This window comes from Monodelphis domestica, chromosome 1 (genome assembly GCF_027887165.1).
Source record: "Monodelphis domestica isolate mMonDom1 chromosome 1, mMonDom1.pri, whole genome shotgun sequence".
NCBI lineage: Eukaryota > Metazoa > Chordata > Mammalia > Didelphimorphia > Didelphidae > Monodelphis > Monodelphis domestica.
The window spans coordinates 670,191,418-670,210,480 of NC_077227.1; the positions used below are offsets into that span (position 1 = coordinate 670,191,418).

The 19,063-nt window shown below is 35.7% G+C and overlaps 1 protein-coding gene across 7 annotated transcripts in view; it reads left to right on the forward strand.

The window, feature by feature from the left end:
• Window positions 1-19,063, forward strand: part of SLC8A1 (solute carrier family 8 member A1) — a 504,419-nt gene that overhangs the window by 465,493 nt on the left and 19,863 nt on the right. For all 7 annotated transcript variants that reach the window (XM_007476984.3, XM_056825409.1, XM_056825477.1 and 4 more), the window contains one exon: window positions 5,198-5,473. In XM_007476984.3, coding sequence (XP_007477046.1) covers window positions 5,198-5,473 — 276 coding nt within the window. The remainder of the gene's footprint in view (window positions 1-5,197; window positions 5,474-19,063) is intronic.

Consider the following 19,063-nt stretch of genomic DNA (forward strand, 5'->3'; position numbering starts at 1 on the left):
TTAAATTATCATGATGTCGCCAAGTACGTTTGTACTTGAGGTGGTAAATCATGGTGTTCAGAGAAGAGAGACATGAAATAAGCCATACTTGAACTAAAATAAAAAAGAATAAAAGGTAATGCAGTAATCATTCAAACTAGAATGTGACAGAAAAAAGGCATTGATTGGGCCTCAAGCTTCACAGTCAGGTGATGCATGCTGCATTTGAGGCAAGTAAAAATCTATTCTGTGAAATGGGATATAGATTGATTGTTAGTGGCCCCAGATGGTCATAGAGACTGTGGCTCTTTCTGGAAGAACTCGGTCATCACTTGCAATCTAATGAGGGAGATGACCTGCAAACAACTAAAAATGAATAAGTTATATACAGGATGAATTGGGAATAATTGACAGAGAGAAGGTACCAGAATTAAGGGGTATCGGAAAAGATTTGACCATGAAAGTAGAATTTTAGCTAAAACTACTTTCAATTAGTCATCATATTACATGAACCTGATACCCATCTCCATCTTGGTTGTCATGCTCTCTAGCTAATCTATGGTCTTCCTAGAATGCAATGCTTAGAAATAAATATAATACTCCATATAAGGTGTAACCAAGGCATGGTACGATGAGACTATAACAGGATTAGACAAACTCCAAAATTCTATGATTCTGTTCTGGATTCATAATACCCATCAAACTACTTCCTCCAATACTAGAAAGCCCAGAGAAAAGGCTTCTCGCTTTGCTTGGACACCTTTCTGTAGTTAAAGGCAAAGGGAAAAGTAAAATTTTGGTTCAGATTCAGAGAAGTAAAATTTAATTTTAAAACTGCACATGGCAGTAAAAGAATAAAATAATGAAGATGAAAACATAATAATATGCCCCAAAATGTGGAATGATAAAAGTTGTAACCAACATAATAATCATTACCTCCATAATTTTTCATTTTTCAGAAACAATATAATCATACCCCACCACATTCCTTATAGATATTAATTTAATTTCTTTCATAAAGACAGTGCCTATGTAATAAAATATTTCCCTGATTTCTTCCTATTATTGTTTTTATAACATATTATCTTGTTCATCCTTAAAAATACAATATCCAGGTACAAAAAAAAAAAGATTCACCTCAGAATAGATGTAATATCTAGAGCTTTGAGGTTAGAGGAAGGGGTGTAAAAGGGAGAGGCAAACAACTTAAATGTATTTAAATTTAATATTTATTAATATGAAAGACTTTTGTGTGTGTTATGGATTATTCCGTGGGCAATCTGGTGAAAGCTATAGACTTGTTCTCAGATGAATCTCTCTTTTTTCTTTTAATTCCTAGTGACATAAGATGAAAAATAGCCCATTGCATGCTTTCAAAGTTATGGTTCTCAAAAACAACTGCTTGAATACATGGGTCGAGGGGATATAGTTGGGAATGTAGACTCTAAATGAACATCCTAATGCAAACACCAACAACATCGAAATGGGTTCTGATCGAGGACACATGTAATACCCAATGAAATTGCACATCAGCTATGGGAAAGGTGGGAGTAGGGGAGGAAGGGGAAAATATGATTCTTGTAACCAAGAAATAATGTTATAAATTGACTAAATAAATTAATTTAAATTAAAAAAAGTTATGGTTCTCAAAGGGAAGATTAAACAGAGAGCAATCAACATGAAACCCACCAGAATGGTTACATGCACACAGGAAATCCCATGAGAGATTTGAAGAGTAGAAGATTATTTTTATAGAAGGACTGTAGAGTGATCCAGAGAAGGTGAAACCTGAGTTGACTCTTAAAGAAAAGGTCTCAGCAGAAGAAGATGAAGAGAGGTCTATGAAATAACATTAGCAAATCATGGATATGGAAGAAGATAGTCTCAGAAATAGGAGACAAACAGAAATCCAATTCATCTGCAATGCAGAATGCATGGAGAGGTGAAATTGAAATGAGGCTAAACTGGTAGACTAGTGGCAAATTGCAAAGGTCTAGAATGTCAGGTTTCAAAGTTTTAAATTTATTCAGTTGACAGCAGGGAAGTGGTAAGGTGCTAGTATCATCCCCCATTGTTCAGAGGAAGAAACTGAGACACAGAAAGTTAAGTGACTTGCCCAGGTTCACATAGCTGGTATTAGCAACTAGATTTGAAGATAAGCCTTCTGGACACCAAGCCCCATAATCTGTGCCCTGTGCCCCCTAATTGCCTCACCAATGCCACTGAAGCCAACTGGAACTTATTCAAAGACATTGTGGTGTTCCAGGACTTGCAGCCCTATAGCATCATGAAGGATATTTCCTTCTAAAATGTTAAATATTGTATGAAGGACCTAGGAATCATTAAAAATACAAAATAATATCCTAACTATATCCATGCTACTCTCTTACCATTAATTTTTGGGCTGAAGTCAATGCTATGTTATCTTAATTTTTAAAAATAATATTCTATTTCAGGTTGGATCCAACTCTGAATTAATTAGTTCACAGGATCTTTTTTCTCTGTAGGAATCTGTCCACTATTTAATCAGTCAAAATTATATTTCATAACATAATAGAACCTTTGAAACCCAATATGAGTGCCTCTTAGCTGAAGACCTTTATATTTATTTCACCTCTGAGCCTCAGTTTTCTCATCTGTAAAATAAAAATAATACTACTTACATGATTTTTACTGAGTAGTTGTGAGTAAAAGGCTATAAACTTTAAATCACCTTAAGTATAAGTCACTCCACCACCAAGATTTAGTTGCATAAAAATCTCTCATTATTGATTGGTTAAAAGAAAGAAGGAACAGGTTCTGGTTTCCTCTCTATTCCCCAACTTATTCAGCTAGCACTATCTACTTGGATAGCCCACACATATGGAAAGCATTCAGATTTTCTTGTGAAAGAGGCACTAATTATCAGAAGTTCTTCTGCTTTTAAAGGTTTTACCCCAAAATGATCAGCCCCCAAGAAGTCACAGCAGGATTTTATTTACAAAGGAGGTTAATTTACTCCTTGTGAGAATCCCAGGAAACCTCACCAGCTAGAATATGTGGTAACAGGGGACTGACAGCACCTGTCTGCTTAGCTATAGCAGATGGCTAGAGGTGAGTAGCCATTCTGTCTTCCTGGGGCGCCTGGTGATGGTGTCAGGAAGGAGCTGATACTATTAGGGGAAAACAAAGACTTGAGTGAGCAGTTTCCCTCCAGAAATCTCATGCAAAAAAAAAAACCCAAAACATATAGATATGGCTTGCTAGTAAAGCCCAAATTCTAAATTAGTCTAATTAGATGATTGTTCACATTATAGAAGCATTCTCTGCTTTACAAAAGGAAAACCTCCAAAGAAACATTGGTCTAGTGCATTCAACTCCACTGAAAAATAGGATTCAATTGATAAACTTTTGACTTGCACAGTATTATGAGACATAAAGACTGTTTAATTGATTGTTCTCTTGGGCTTCAATGGACTCCCTACTCACTTCTGCCTCTTAGAATCCACTCTTTCTTTCAAGGCCCAACTCGTGTACCATCTCACACCTATCAGATTGCTGAATATGATAGTAAATGAAAGTAGGAAATGGTGGAGGGCATGTGGCAAAATTAGAGTGCTAATACATTGTTGGTGGATTTGTGAAATGATCCAACTATGCCCAAAGAGCTATAAAGCTCTTTTATCCTGTCATACCATGACTACATCTGTATCCCAGAGATTTTTTAAAAGGATAAAGTACCTACTTGTACAAACATATTTATAACATCTCTTTTGTGGTGGCAAAGAATTGGAAATTGAAGAAATGTCCATTACTTGGAAAATGGTTGAACACATTTTGATATATGATGGTAATGAAAAGCTAATATACTATAAGAAAAAAATTAATAAGATGATTTCAGAAAAAAACTGGAAAGATCTACATGAACTGATACATAGTTAAATAATCAGAACCAGGAGAACACTGTACAATTACAATATTGTACAATGATCAAATATGAAATATTTAGTTACTCTCAGCAATACAATGATCCAGGACAATTCTGAAGGACAGAAGACATGCTAGAGTCAAAAGCATACTATTTTTCACAATAGTTTATTAGTGATTTTATTTTGGAGTTTTGTTTTAACATGAATATTCTCTTATAAAAGTGAACACTATGGAAATATGTTTTGCATGATAATGCATGTATAACCCAGATTGAACTGATTACCATCTCCAGGAGGTGGAGAAGGAAGGAAGAGAGAGAAACTTTGGATCTTATAACCTCAGAAAATGCATGTGGAAAAGTGTTATTTTATTTAATTGAGAAAATAAAATATCTTTTGAAAAACACTTAACTTAAGCACCACATTGTACCTAAAACCCTTTCTTATCTTCCCAGCAACTTGTGCCCTCCCTCCTCAAATTACTTGGTGTTTATTTTTTTAATATTCTATATAACCCTATGAATGTGCATATTATTACCAGGTAACAGAATGTCAGTTCCTTGAGGAGATAGTATATTGCATTTGTCTTTATACTATTAGCACTTAATGGAAATCTTGAAGCATAGTAAGCACTTAATAAGAGTTTATTATTGGATTAATTAATTAATAATAGCCACCATTTAAATAATACTATAAAGTTTGAAAATCACTTTCTATATGCTATGTCATTTGGTACCACCTCAATCCTCTGAGATAGGGGCTAATATTACACCCAATTTATAGATAAAGAAATTGATCATTGAAAGATGGAGAGGATGAGAAAGAAATAGGATTATATATATGTATATATATACAAATATTTTAGAAAATCTCAAGAACCTACAGAAAAAGTTCGCTCAGCAATTTCCCTCTTTGTAGACCTAATGTCAGTGTCTTGGACCTTTTTATGAAGTATTTTAATGTCCAGAACTGAAATTCACTTCATGAGAGTGTGATGGGAATTGTCAAAAATGTCCACTTGTGGATTTAAAGGTGAAGACAGTACTAGTTCAATACAGACCTGATACAATACTCTTCTCATGAAAGGTACCTCTGAGAGATGGGGAAGGGGCAATGTCTGCACCTTTCTGTCCATAATGTACCTGGTCAACCTGAAAGATAAGCTGAGTTCACTTCAATCGACCTCAATCAATTTGGGGTGCCTGGGCATCATTTGTGAGAGTATGTTGGGAAAGGGGGTATACCAGCAAGCAAAGCTATGCATTTCCAACCATTATAATGAACTATATATATTTTTTTTCCTCCCCCAGGGGAAGATGATGATGATGAAGAATGTGGAGAGGAGAAGCTGCCTTCATGCTTCGATTATGTGATGCACTTCCTGACCGTGTTCTGGAAGGTCCTGTTCGCCTTTGTCCCACCCACAGAGTACTGGAATGGTTGGGCGTGCTTCATTGTGTCCATCCTCATGATCGGCCTCCTGACAGCTTTCATTGGTGACCTGGCATCTCACTTTGGCTGCACCATTGGCCTAAAGGATTCAGTGACAGCAGTGGTGTTTGTTGCCCTAGGAACTTCAGTGCCAGGTAGGAAATAAATTTGAGACCACTTCTTACATCTCTCTTTTTTTTTAAATAACAACAACAATAATAACTAACACTTATATGCCATTTACTATGTATCAGGTGCTGTGCTAAGTGCTTTAAGAATTACAAGTCCACATATTCCCAAGGAATGAGAAAGTCAGACCCACCAGTATAGGAAGTCCAGAGATGGGCATTATTTCACTTACTTTCTCATAGTTATACAATCATATATCCTGACTATTCTGGCCAAGAAAGATGTTCGAGTATCATTTAGAAGGATTCTTGTCAGTGAGTCTAGGTAAATGTGATCTTCCTTAAATTAGAGGAAAATAAATAGAGAATCAAGTTGATTGATTAACCTGCCATGAAAATAAACACTGGTCTAAAATCAAATTTAAAAACTCTTACTAAAATTTTACTATGTATAAGGTACTCTTTCTCTATGATAAGTCTTTGGGATAGAAAGCTAGATATGACACAAATATGGGTCACAGAGAGCTTACAATCTAATCAGAGAGAAGAGACATGCAGAAATAATTATGATTTAGGGAACAATGAGATAAAAGAAAAGTCTGAGAAATGCGAGAGGCAGACCACTTTCACCTGAATTGAAAGGAGATAGGGTTGAAAATCCACAAAGACTTCAGAGAGGAGGTGACACCTAAAGGAATCTTTCTAGATAGGGAGGAATTTAAGAAAAATAAGGGCTGGATATTCCATTCCAGGCATGAATTATAATGAGTGAAAAACTCCAGACAAGATGTAGATGGAGGAATGAAGGAAAATCTAGCTTAGTTTAATGTAGAATGTATGAAACCACCAAGTAAATTATGTTGGTTGCAGATTGGGAAGGATCTTGACTGCCAGGTTCAAGAGAGAATGTGTGTGACACAAAGAGCTGTATTTGTCACAGGAAAAAATAGACAAATGGATATTCACTTGGCTATAGTTTTCCAGACATGCTTGTTTTCTCTGCTTTCAGCCTTCAGTTCAAAACTGAACACAGATCAAGCCATGCCACATGACAGGAGCCCAAGAGCTGATCCTGTTGTTTCTAGTGTCCTCTCTGGGGTGGCATCTATTGAACAGCTTGGGTTAACACCAAGTGCCCATTTAGGATGTGCTGTCTGCTGAGATGGCAGGAAAGCTGAGATATTTTGGAAGGGAAGCAAAAACAGAACAGGTCAGCAGGTCTCCTCAAAGCCATCTCAGTGAGTCTTGATGCTCTGAGTGGCTCAAGCCAGCAGGTGGATCCCGTTTATATTTCTAAATGGATGCTATATCTGCACTAGGCATTTTCTCTCTTGGATTTTTTCCAGGATTTGACAGAAAGAAGTCTTTTTGTTGTAGGAGAGACATAAAAAATATTCACCATATGAGGTTTTTTTCACTTCATGATTTGGTATCCCATCACACAACTTAACCAGTGTGACTCCACATCACTCCTCTCAGTTTGGCAAAAGTTTGGCAAAAGAAAACTGGTTTTGGAACCTCCTCTCCCTGGGCTCTAAAGAATAACACTGAATGGTACTAATCTGGCACATCTTTGCTGAAATTTATGTAATTATGACTAACTAGCTATTACATCATAGCAGCTCATCTTTCCAAATCTATCTCTTTCTTCCCCCCAAAACAATTATGTAACAGATCTGGGCAGGGCATATTGTTTGTTGTTGTTGTTATTGTTGTTAATTCAGTGCTTTTCAGGGAAGGAGAAGGGTATAGGACTAGGGTGGAACCCTGTGATTTCATCAGTGTAAGAAGATCCCAGTAATAAATACATTCTATCCTTTGGGATGTGCTCCTTTTATGAAACCTCTAGTTTGAGACAATGAGAGGTTAAGTAACCTTCCAGAGACATACAGACTGTATGAAGCAGAGGAGGAACCCAAACACTGGTCTTCTTGATTCCAAGTCTGGCACATTATCTGCTTACACACACACACACACACACACACACACACACACACACACACACACACACACACTGATTTCCTGAAATTCCATTTTTTTTAATCTGTCAGTTCTACCAAACTAGTCTTAATAAAACATCAATTTTGAAAATAAATTACAAATGAATTAAATTTCTTGAGTAGCATAACTAAAACAGATTATTCTAAAATAAAGCAACTTTCATATCTATCATCATTAACTCTTTGCAAAGAAGTTTGAGGAAACAGTTGGATTCTTTTAAGATATAAATTTTCAAGGTGTCACATTTCTAACTACTCATAAGCAGCTTGGAAGTCAAGAAGTACAGAATCAAACATATAGTCTCCCTAATGCCAATCGTAGTAGATCTGCCCAAAAAGCATGAAATATTTCTTGAGAGGAAAGCGCATAAGAATCATTGGTCTGTTTCTTTCCACATGTCCTGACATTAACACCCCCTACCTAATCCTCACCAGGAGGAAAATTTTTGTAACTCAGACTTCCATTATAATATTCCTACAGGATGCCTTGGATGTTTTTCTACAGCATGTTCCCAAAGAATTTATTTCCCAGGTAACTTATATCATCATATCTGATTGGATAGTCTTTTTCCTCAAAAGGAATGTAGCAGAAATTGAATGATACTGTGCCTGAGCATACCATTTCTGACTTTCTTTTGGAGTCTTGTTGACAAATAGTTGATAAGAAGCAAAAAAATAAGTAATAAAAATATACTATCCCCATCCTACCCAGCCCCCTCAACTATTTGTCTCTATCTTTCCAGGCTATGTAGAAAGAAGAAAATAAATGAAGCTAATATTTCCTGCTAGTCTACTACATATTGGATCTTGGGCCAATGATTCTTATTTCTTCAAAGATAGTGTGTTGGAAATGTGCGTGTATATGTCTCACAATATTTGCAACATATCTATTTTATATATTTCAGCATAAATATATATATATACACACAAAATGCCCTGTTCTTAAATGTCCCTGGAAAAATCAAGAAACTAACCAATCTTCTATAATAACTCTAATTCTCTTAGTTTATTTCTGCTTAGCCTACATTGAATGTGGAGTTCCTTGAGAGCAGTCTGTCTTTTCCCTTTCTTTCTATCCCCAGGACCTAGCACAATGCCTGGCACATTGTAAGTGTTCAAATGCTTGCTAGCTTATCATCTATAATGCCCTAACAGACAAGCAAGCATCATTCCTCCTGGCTTCAAACACAGCGGAATGTCACTGTAAGGTTCTTTGATGCTTGTTTTCTGCCACTGGTAAAAGGAAATTTTTCTTACCACAGTTAAAAAGTTTGGGATCTTAAGGTATCCTGAGAGCACTGAACACCTATGAAAAAGTGAGAGGAGGTACAGAAAAGCCAGTTGACCCAGGAGAGTGGGAGGATAGCAGTTTGTTACAGTAGCCCTAACAGGGTCCCCACACTCAATACCCTGATTGGCCACCTTATAGTCAACTCATAAACCTATATGAAAAACTGGACTTCTTTCCTCATATTATAGGCTGGAATACTCAACAGATGCTGCAGGTAGCTTGTCTATGAGAAAGAGGACAAGGAAGAAAAGGGAGATGGGAAAGTGAGGAGCAGAGACTGATAGATGTCATGGCAGAGTAGCAGAGCTATGGGGTAGAGTGTTCCTAGTTGTACATCTCCATGTATCTTCTTCTGTGCTTCTAGGATGTTGTGTACCCTTATGGGAAAATATGATATACAAAACAAAGCTACTTCTTTAATCATGTATCCCAGTGAGCAATAGCTGGTACAAGAGGATGGAATAAGAATACAAGAAGAATTTTTAGAAAATATTTGGGTTCAGAAATGGAGAAAAGAAAAAAAATCTATGAAAGCCAATAGTATTTTCAAGGAACAAATGCAAAAAAAATTATAACACAGGGCCTGACTTTTGCTAAATTATGTGAAATCCCATTCAATAGAAATTCATTTGAGTTAATAAGTATCCTCTTTCTAAATTAAAAAATACCTTTGGGTGTAGTAACACGGCTTTTAAATTATTTGAATATTTAGTGTATTAGTTCAATCAGATTACTTTCTCCATAATATCTGATTGAAATCATCTGTACTGAGAGAAAGGAAAATTGGAGGTTGAATAGAATGTTGGAACATTTGGAGTAAAAAAATAGCCTAAGTTGGACTGAGGGGATGATTATTAGGATATCCTGAGAGCAATGAACATCCATTAAAAAGTGAAAGAAAGCCACAGAACTTTACCAATTTTCAAATTTTACCTAGGTCTTTCCCACCTCTTCTTCCTTCTTCTCCCATACTTTAAGCTCCTCTATTCTCCAAATCAAGAACCCAGGCTAGGACTACTGGCATTGTAGTTCATCAGCTATATCATGGACTAAATCAGCTTTTGTGATCTAGACTGGGAACCAACTACCAGATATTAATATTGTTTTCATAGGGAAAAGTTTTACAAGTTCTATAAGCAGTTGATCAGTAAGTGAACCTTTGTTCCTACCGAATTCACCTTTGAGAGTAGTTGAAGGGATAGCTAGGTGGCTCAACAGGCAGAGCACCATGCCCTGGATTTGGGTCAGAGGAAACATGGATTCAATTCTGGTCTCCAACACCTCCTACAGTGACCCTGAACAAGTCACTTAACTTTATTTGCCCTTAAAAAAAGATTACTTAACCCACCCTCTCCTCAATGCTTGACTATTATGGTCCTGATTTAATCTAACTATTTTTCATTCCTTCATATCTTTCAGTTTGGAAGATAAATAAATCATCCCATAATTATCATCATCTCATTCTTCTCATCATTTAAAAATAAATTTCAAATAGAAATAATCTTATGCCAAATTATTCTATTATTTTTTGATATTTAATATTATATGAACCCTGAACAAGTACACAAAATAACTTTTTTTATAGTTGAATCTGGTTGCTCTTCATATTCAGAGGACCAAATGATATCACCAATGATGGCTTGAATTCAAGCATAAAATAGATTTAAACAAGGCAATGTTCCACAAAGTCATCTGCCTCACTCTCTCTTACAAGGTCATCGAAGTCCAGTGGCAAGACAAAAGTAATTTTGAATAAAAATATTAAGATAAAAGCTCAAGATGTAGAGACTCACTGAAAGCACCCTTGAATCAACTCCTTTAACTGACAGGAAAACAGGACTGATATAAATGCACATCATGTTTTTCCTACGTGATCATGAGTTCCTTTGCTAGATCTCTAATTTGTAAATTCTTCATTCCATTTTCCTTGAAGATTGAGCAGTTAAATGATGTCTAAATATTTACTTATAACTATGTAAATCAAATAATTAATTAAAATATTTAAATATCATTTTTACATTAAGAATTATATTATTATGGATTTAAAATAAAAGAATATATATAAAATGATAATAATATAGATCTTTTCCTTAAGATTAATATTTCTAGTCTGTGTAACACATATATCTGTGGAAGACATTAAGTTCAGAAAATACAATGACTTATTGGTAACTCATACTTTGAGCTTTTTGAAATATATTACTTTTATCATATTAGCTGTAATATCCAAATATCACAGATGAGGAAAATGAAGCTCTCGATAAAATAATTTACCCATTGTCACACAGTATCAAGGTGGAAATTTGAACTCCAGTTCCCTGACTAAATCACTTTATGATCATGGCTCTTATTCAAATAATTCCTTACATTTCCTATCATATGAGAAGCAGAACAAATTTAAGTTAGACCAGTGGTAATATCTTAAAGTAGATGAGAAAATCCTTAAAGTTCAACAGTCTGTTACTACATTTGCAATGGAAGTTTAAACACTGAACAATAAATTCAATTATGAATTTGAAATTGCCTGAATGAATTATACTTGTAAATTTTATATCAAGCCAACAAATGAGCCATATTGTGAGCAAACAAAATTGTGGAAAATATATAGTTTATGTTCTTGAAGTGACCAAACATCTCTAACTATGAAGGATACTAAAATAACACACTTTGCCTTTATTTCCATTTTCCCAAAGATTCAAAATGTTCATAATCTACATGGCTTTTTCCTCCCAATTTTGATGTTTTCCTCTTGCCAGATACATTATTACTTGAATATCACTGAGATTTAGGCTTGCCAATATTTCATTGGAAGAGTATGGTTGTTCCTATCATAGCTCCATGAACTGAATCTCATATTTTCCTTATGGCAGTCCAGTGGGGTACATATTGAAATATTATCTCCACTTTACAGATGAGGAAATTGAGTCATTAAGAGGCAAAGTGACTTGCCGATGATAGGTTAGTGAGCTGGCATTTGACCTGTGACCTTTTAAATTTAACATCCATTGGTCTTCCTATCACACCATGCTTTTGTAGAAAGGAAGCTTGTTGTCAAAAATAAAAAAAAAAGCATTGATTAAGCACCTTTTATGTGACAGGTGCTATGTTAAGCACTTCAAAAATATTCTCTCATATAATATTCACAACAACATTATGAAGTAGGTACAATTATTATCCCTAGTTTACAGTTGGGGAAACAGAGACAAACAATGGTTAAGTGACTTACCCAGGGTGATGAGCTAGGAAGTATCTGAGGCCATATTTGAACTGAGGTCATTCTAACTTCAAGCCGAGTGCTCTGTCCACTACACCACCATTTGTACTTGCTTTAACTGTTTTTTCTAGTGACAATTTTTGGGTTTAGGCTGGGGTCAGGGAGTGGTTAAATCTTAACTTCAAGCCCATCAAGGAGGGGAGAAGAAAAAATGGAATGAAGTAAAGGAGAAGAGAAGGAAGGAATGAAGGAAATTCCCTGCATGAAATATTTAGAACACTTAATCCCTTAGAAAATGTTCAGTTTAGGTCCTAAAGTTCTAAAGCCATCAGTTAATCAACATTTATTAAACATCTACTATTAGCCAGGCACTATACTAAGGGTGGGCTTACTGAGAAAGGTAAATGATAGTTTGTCATCTCAAGGAAATCACACTGCATTTGGGGAGAGAGCATACCAAAAGTTATTTACAAGCTATATGTAGCCTAAATTGAAAATAATATAGACACTAGGATTAGGAAGAAGTGGGAAAGGTTCCCTATGGACTGTTGGATTTTAGTTGGAAATTAAAGCAAGCCAGGAAAGCAGGAGAGGGGTAGGGAATGGTGTGCAGGGAGATGAAAAGAAGGAGCATCCCAGGCATTAAGACAGCCAGGGAGAAAGCAGGGAGCTAAGAGTTCGAATGTCTCATTTGAGCAACACCAAGAAACCTAATGTAACTGGATTACATAGTATGTGGCAAAGTGTAAGATAAAAAAAGACTAGAAAGGTCGGAAGGGACCTAGGTTATAAAAGGCTTCTAATCAGTTACCTACCAGTTTATTTAAGAGCAAAATCCTGACACCAACCTCAATTTTACAAAGAAATTGAAGATTTATTAGATATGCTGATATCAGCACAGATTTACAAAATTTTACAAGACGTATACCTTCTTATAGAGTATAATTTAAACCTTGAAATGCTACAATGATAACAATAATACTTTAAATTTGTTTTTTTTTTAAGTTCACAGAATGCTTTATATTCAGTATCTTATTTAGGACATACAATGTCCCCATGAGGCAAATTCTACAGACATAATCATCCTGATTTTAGAGATGAGAAAACTAAACCTGGCAAAGATTAAGTGACATGCTTATAGCCATAAAGGCATACCACAGTACTTTGCCTATCCTAAAAATTTAATAAGTTTCTTTAAATATTTGTTGAGAAAGTTCTTCTAGAGTCCCAAGAGTTGATCTCTTGGGAGCTCCATCCAATTTTGAAAGACAAAGGTGACTATATAATGTAACTACATAGGAAATATGTATTTGGTGCTATTGGGGTCCATTTTTACTTCATTTCTATAGTCAGTGGGGAAAGTTGACATTAATCTGAACTCCTTTTTGGAACCTCCAAAGCAACCTTTTGATCTTAAAGCAAAAAAAAAAAAATCTTAAGGCTGAATCTCTGAACAATATTTCTCTGAGACCATGAGTAGAGTCCACCCTCTTCCTGTCTACCATGCTAGGTGATGCTGTACATGTGCCATGCAACCATTCTAAACACAGTATGGTTACTTCTGGAGTCCAGAACATCTTTCTCTTTATCTAGGCAGTGGTCTGAGCCCAGCAATCAAAACAGATGTCATGAAGAGCATAAATTGAGTAGGGGAGAAGAAATGGCTTTCTTTCCTTGGAATCATAGACTAAAGAGGCTTGCAAAATCGCTCTGGGCTCACACAGCCTCTATTGGCAGAGGACGCTACTAAGATAGTTTGTCATCCACATATGGCTTGGGCTTTCCTCTTTCTTTCTTAGGACTACTTTTTATTATTTAATAAATAGTTGCAAAATTAAGATACAGTCTCCAGAGAATTTTAATCATAACATCAGGAATGGCTCTAAATAGCTTTAATCACTATGTAGACTCATAGAGTTGGTGTTAGAAGTAGATATTAAGGGTGCCAACAATAAACTTTGTAGATACTAGACCAAGTGGTATTTAATACCTTCACCAAGTGCCTCAATAATACTTTTATGGTAAAATTTGCCTCCTTATACCATGCATGGTGGTGCACATCTCCATTCTCTGCTATTAGGAAGGTGGAGGCTCATGAATCTTGTGATTTAAGGAGTTGTGAACTGCAGAAGGACTAAATAAAGGTGATTGATTACATTCAGCACCAATATAATGATCCCCTGAGGAATGATGGTTGACCATACTGCCTAAGAAGTGAAAGGAAGGAAGCAAGCAAGGAAGGAAGCAGGCAAGGAAGCAAGGGAATTAGCTCCCTTGCATTAGAATGTCTGTTTTTTTTTTTGTTTGGTTGTTTGTTTGTTTTTTGTGGTTCCAAGAAGTGGATATGGCATCAGGAAGACCTGAGTTCAGGTTCTATCTCAGATTCTTCCTAGCTGTGACTTTGTTTAAGTCACTTCATCTCTGTGCCTGTTCCCTCATTTTCAAAATGGTTATAAAATACTTCCCCTACCTCAATTCACTGAAATAAGGATCAGTGAGAACCTTTTATGTAAAAGTATTTTGAAGACTTAAATATTTTAATATCATTTATAATTATGTATAATTAATTATAATTAAATATTAAAGTTCACTATTAGTATTTATTCTCCATACTTCATACTTTCCTATAGAGTCACCTGCAATTTTATGTTACATGAATGACGTTCTTATAAATGGTTTATCCTTGAAACACTGAGCCTCTTATAGCTCTTCTATGTTGTACAGTTACTCCTTAGGATCATTAAATCTGCCACGTCAGATAGCAGTTTTCTCCTTACCACTTCCTTTTTCATTTAAAATATTTCCAAATTGCAAGATTCCAAAAAATATGACTTTTACTGTGCTTAGGCACATTCCACCTCTGACCATGATCTTATCATTATAATATATTAAGTTTTGTGTCAGAAATCCAAATCTGAAACATCAGTCACAATCAGCTTAACCAGCCATGGACTTCCCATGTCTGCTTTTCTTTCCTGAAGCCCCTATATTCAATGGGCATCAGTGATGACAATATCATCTAGTAATCAGTTTATTCCCTTGGACTTCATATTTCTTAGTAGGGCTTTCTAGGTTCTTTTTAATGGTATCATTTGCTTCCAAATAAGCTTCCTGGTTGTCCAGGTTGCCAAGTCTCAGGCATCTCTCAATCATACTCCAGATACATGCCCTGAAAAGATGATAGATAGCTCTCTTCATTGGTAGTCTCATTTTCCTGGAGGATAATACCAAACTCTTCTTTAATATGGAGGATTAGCTAATAATACAGTATATAGATGTACTTATTTTTAAAACTGGTCCAGGTCAAATGAAAGTGACAATAATGTAAATCCTGGCCCTGCCCTCAGGGACCATTTTATAATGAGCATCCTGTTCATGTCTATGTGCCCAAATGAAATGAAAAGGGATTGATCTTTGCCCTCTCATGTACCTAATTCCACTGGTGTGCTTAGTCCTTTGAGCAGTTACGTTTCCCAGGTTGCCAACCACATTTATGTTCAAGAAAATATGTCCTAGCTATGCCATCTCCTGAGGACTCATAAATATTTAACTAAATGATTAACTTTTCATGGCAGCTTAAAGAAAAACGGACAGGTGAAGTATTCATGGTAGTCCAAGAATTCTCCAGCAGCCAGTCTTATCTCCCCCAAGGAGCACATTAGGGCTAGGGCTAAGTTTTCCTTTTGATTGTTTTTAAGTACACTGGAAGCAATCACCTTTCTCTAGCACCAGAAAATATCACTTCTCCAGTTGTGTTCATTGAACATTCATAAACACTGTGTTCAGTTCCTTTCTTCTGGAGCTGGGACTGCCTGAAACATGTCATTGTGTGTGTCATGACGTCAATGATGAGGGTCCATCATAGTAAGAATCTATTGTGTGAGCTGGACTGGCTTTTCAATGGGACTTTACCTAGCTTCCCTGGCCCCAACTAGAACTGACATTCTGTCTAGATTCCTCCCACCTCACCCTTAGAAAGGAAAGAGAGAGCCATTAGAGTCAAAAGAAGCTTTCAAAAGCAGAACTATTTAAAAGGAAAGAGATAATGCAAAGGAAAGATAGACACATTATTTCAAAAGAATCTTTTTTTTTCTTTAAATGACATAAAAGCTTTTTTTTTTTTATCCATCATCTGGACTGAAAAACACTCAGGAATTTACTGAGTGTACCTAGTTCATTTAAGATGAGCAAGCCTGAAGCATTTTCAGGTAACTTATTGAACTCAAATTTGAAATTTCTTTCTGCTTTGATTGATTTCACCTTGAAAGGAATTTGCTTTCCAAATACCTAGTTTTTCCCTTTGGAAATTTTGCAACCTATAAGTTCTTTTTTCCAAAAGTGTCTAGTAAACCTCTGCTTGAAGTCCTCCAATGAGAAGTTACTAACCCCTCTTTTTTATTAAAACTATTCATTTGTTTGTTTGTTACATTAAACTACACAGGTACCTCTTTCTCCTCAACCCCCCATTAGGGAAGCCATTATATGACAAAAAGAAAACTGTGTATGTAAAACAACATCTTGCTTATTTCTATTTATCATTTTTCTCTGAAGGTGGACATACACAAGTCATTCTTCAAACATTATTTCTGTGGCTGTATATGATATTCTCCTGGTTCTGTTCATTTTACTATTTCATAATTTTATGCAAATTTTTCCATTTAAAAAATTAACTTTCTCATCATTTCTTAAGGCACAATAGGGTTCCATCACAATCCTATGCAACAATTTGTTTAGCCATTCACCATTTGATGGGCATCTCTTCAATTTCCAGTTCTTATCATCTCATGAGGCAATCCATTCTACTCTTGAATCTTTCTAATTATTGTTTGTTTTTCTTTTTCTGCACATAAAGCTTAAATTTGCTTCTTTTTCAACTGCCTTTTATTTTCATTTTTGTTTCTTCTCTCTAGGGCCAAATAGAATATATCTACAGTAGCTACTAGGTATCCCAGTGGGTATAAGATTAAAGTAAGAAGACATGAGTTTCAGTCCTGCCTCAGATGTATACTATTTGTGTAACCATGAGTAAATTATTTAATCTCTAATGGCTTCATTTTCTTTATCTGTAAAATGAGCAGCTTGGCTTTTAAGGTACCTTTCAGTTCTAAAGCTCCAGCTCAGATTCTCTAAGACTGACTCCTCTTCTACATGACCATCTTTTTAAAGTACTAGAATTAATCAACAATCATCTTTAACTCTTTGAATCCACCAATAAGCATTTATTAAGTACTTATTACGTATTTATTAAGGTATTGAGGTTCTAGATGCTAAGGATACAAAGACAAAAATGAAAAAGCCTCTGGTCAAGACTGCTGCTATTATATCCCCGAAGTTCACTCTTCTTCTGAGTACTTTCAGCAATTTTTTAGATGACCTGGATTGAAGGCCATTCACTATTCTAGCTTTCTTCCTCTGAACACTCTCTAGCTCAATAGTGTCATTCTCAAACGGTGACTCTAAGAACTAAATACAGTATTCCTGATTCAATCTGACTAAGATACATTATATCTCCTCACCCCTGAAAGCTATATATATATCTTAATGGATCCCAAAATGGTATCGAGAACACCACTCTTGACCAGAGAGTCAAGAACTTCTTTGACAGAGAACCATGAACTCTTTTTTAGTCATTCAGATAATATTATTTCAATATAATTGGTTTCCTTGATAATCCCCTGAATTTTTGTTTTATGTTTTTAAAAATCATTATTCTGAGGAGTTCATAGACTTCACTAGATTTCTGAAGGGGTCCATGAAACAAAAAGGGGGTAAGGATTTTTTTATTCCTAGTTGAGTCAAAAGCAAAGATTATTTATTAGAAGGGATATAATGGAAAATATATATCAGAGTGGCCAAAATTCTGAGTATGATGGTGCTCATGTCTTAAGGGGGCTTTTTAAAAATTTAATTTAATTTAATTTACCTTAAAGACTATGAGGAGTAGTTTAGGGAGCCCTTGGGGGTTGGAGAATGGGAAGTCTCATCCAGGTTCAGGGGAAACACAGAAGTAGGATGTTTTAGGTTGTTTGGTAGCAACAACTGATCAAAAGACTTATTTAAGCTGGCATGGGCTGCTTCAGGTAGAGTTTGTGACGGTCAGTTAGCAAAGTCAGACAGCAAACACCATGAAGGCATCTGGTTGTGACCAAGACTTTAGCAAAAATGTTTTGGTAATGAATAAAACTTCCACCTTACTAGAGGTTTCTGGTTGTCCCTGTATTGTAATCAAGCTTATTCCATATCTACTGTATTTTTATAGTGAGGGAACTTATGGAAAACAGATGCATTTGCTTGAGGACTATTTTGACAACTGATAAATATCTACCAGTACCCCTGGAAAAAGACTCAATTCATTTCAATTCACCAAACGATTATTAAATGTTCACTATGAATGCTACATAAGCAATAAGAATGCAAAATAAGAATACAAAAACAGTGACTACAAAGTCGCTGCTCAATAAGTTTACTTTCTCCTGGGAGTGAATATAGCATGAGCATTAGAGACAATATGGCACAAAGGAAATAGTGCTGGGCTTGAGTTCAAATCCTAAGAAGTTCTCATTCTGCAAAGATTTCGTTCCATGATTAAACCTAGAAATAGGCAAAATGGTGAAATGAAGAAAATTGGTGTTTATTATTCTCCCCCTCATGGTTCCTGTCTACCCACAAAGAGCTTACAGCCTACAAAGGGAATACTCAGCCAACACAGCTACCCACTACCAAAGTTTATCTTCCCTAGACATTCCACCACATTCAGTATGTTTGTGTGTGTATGTAATTTCTGTACCAGCAAAATCTGTTCATTGAATTCTTATATTGGAAAGGATCTGACAAGCTAATTCACATGAATCATTCATTGACTAATAATGACTTACTATCTAACCCAGCTAGGTGACTCAGTGAATAAGGCATTGATTCTGGAATTAGGAAGAGCTGAGTTTGAATCTGGACTCAAAAATTTACTGAGGTGTGTGTTGCTGGGCAAGTGACTGAACCTCCATTTGCCTGAGAGAAGGAAATGGCAACTAAATCCAGTATCTTTGCCAAGAAAACCCTGTGAATGGCATGATCCATGGAGTCATGAAGAGTAGGAAACAACTGAACCATTGCAT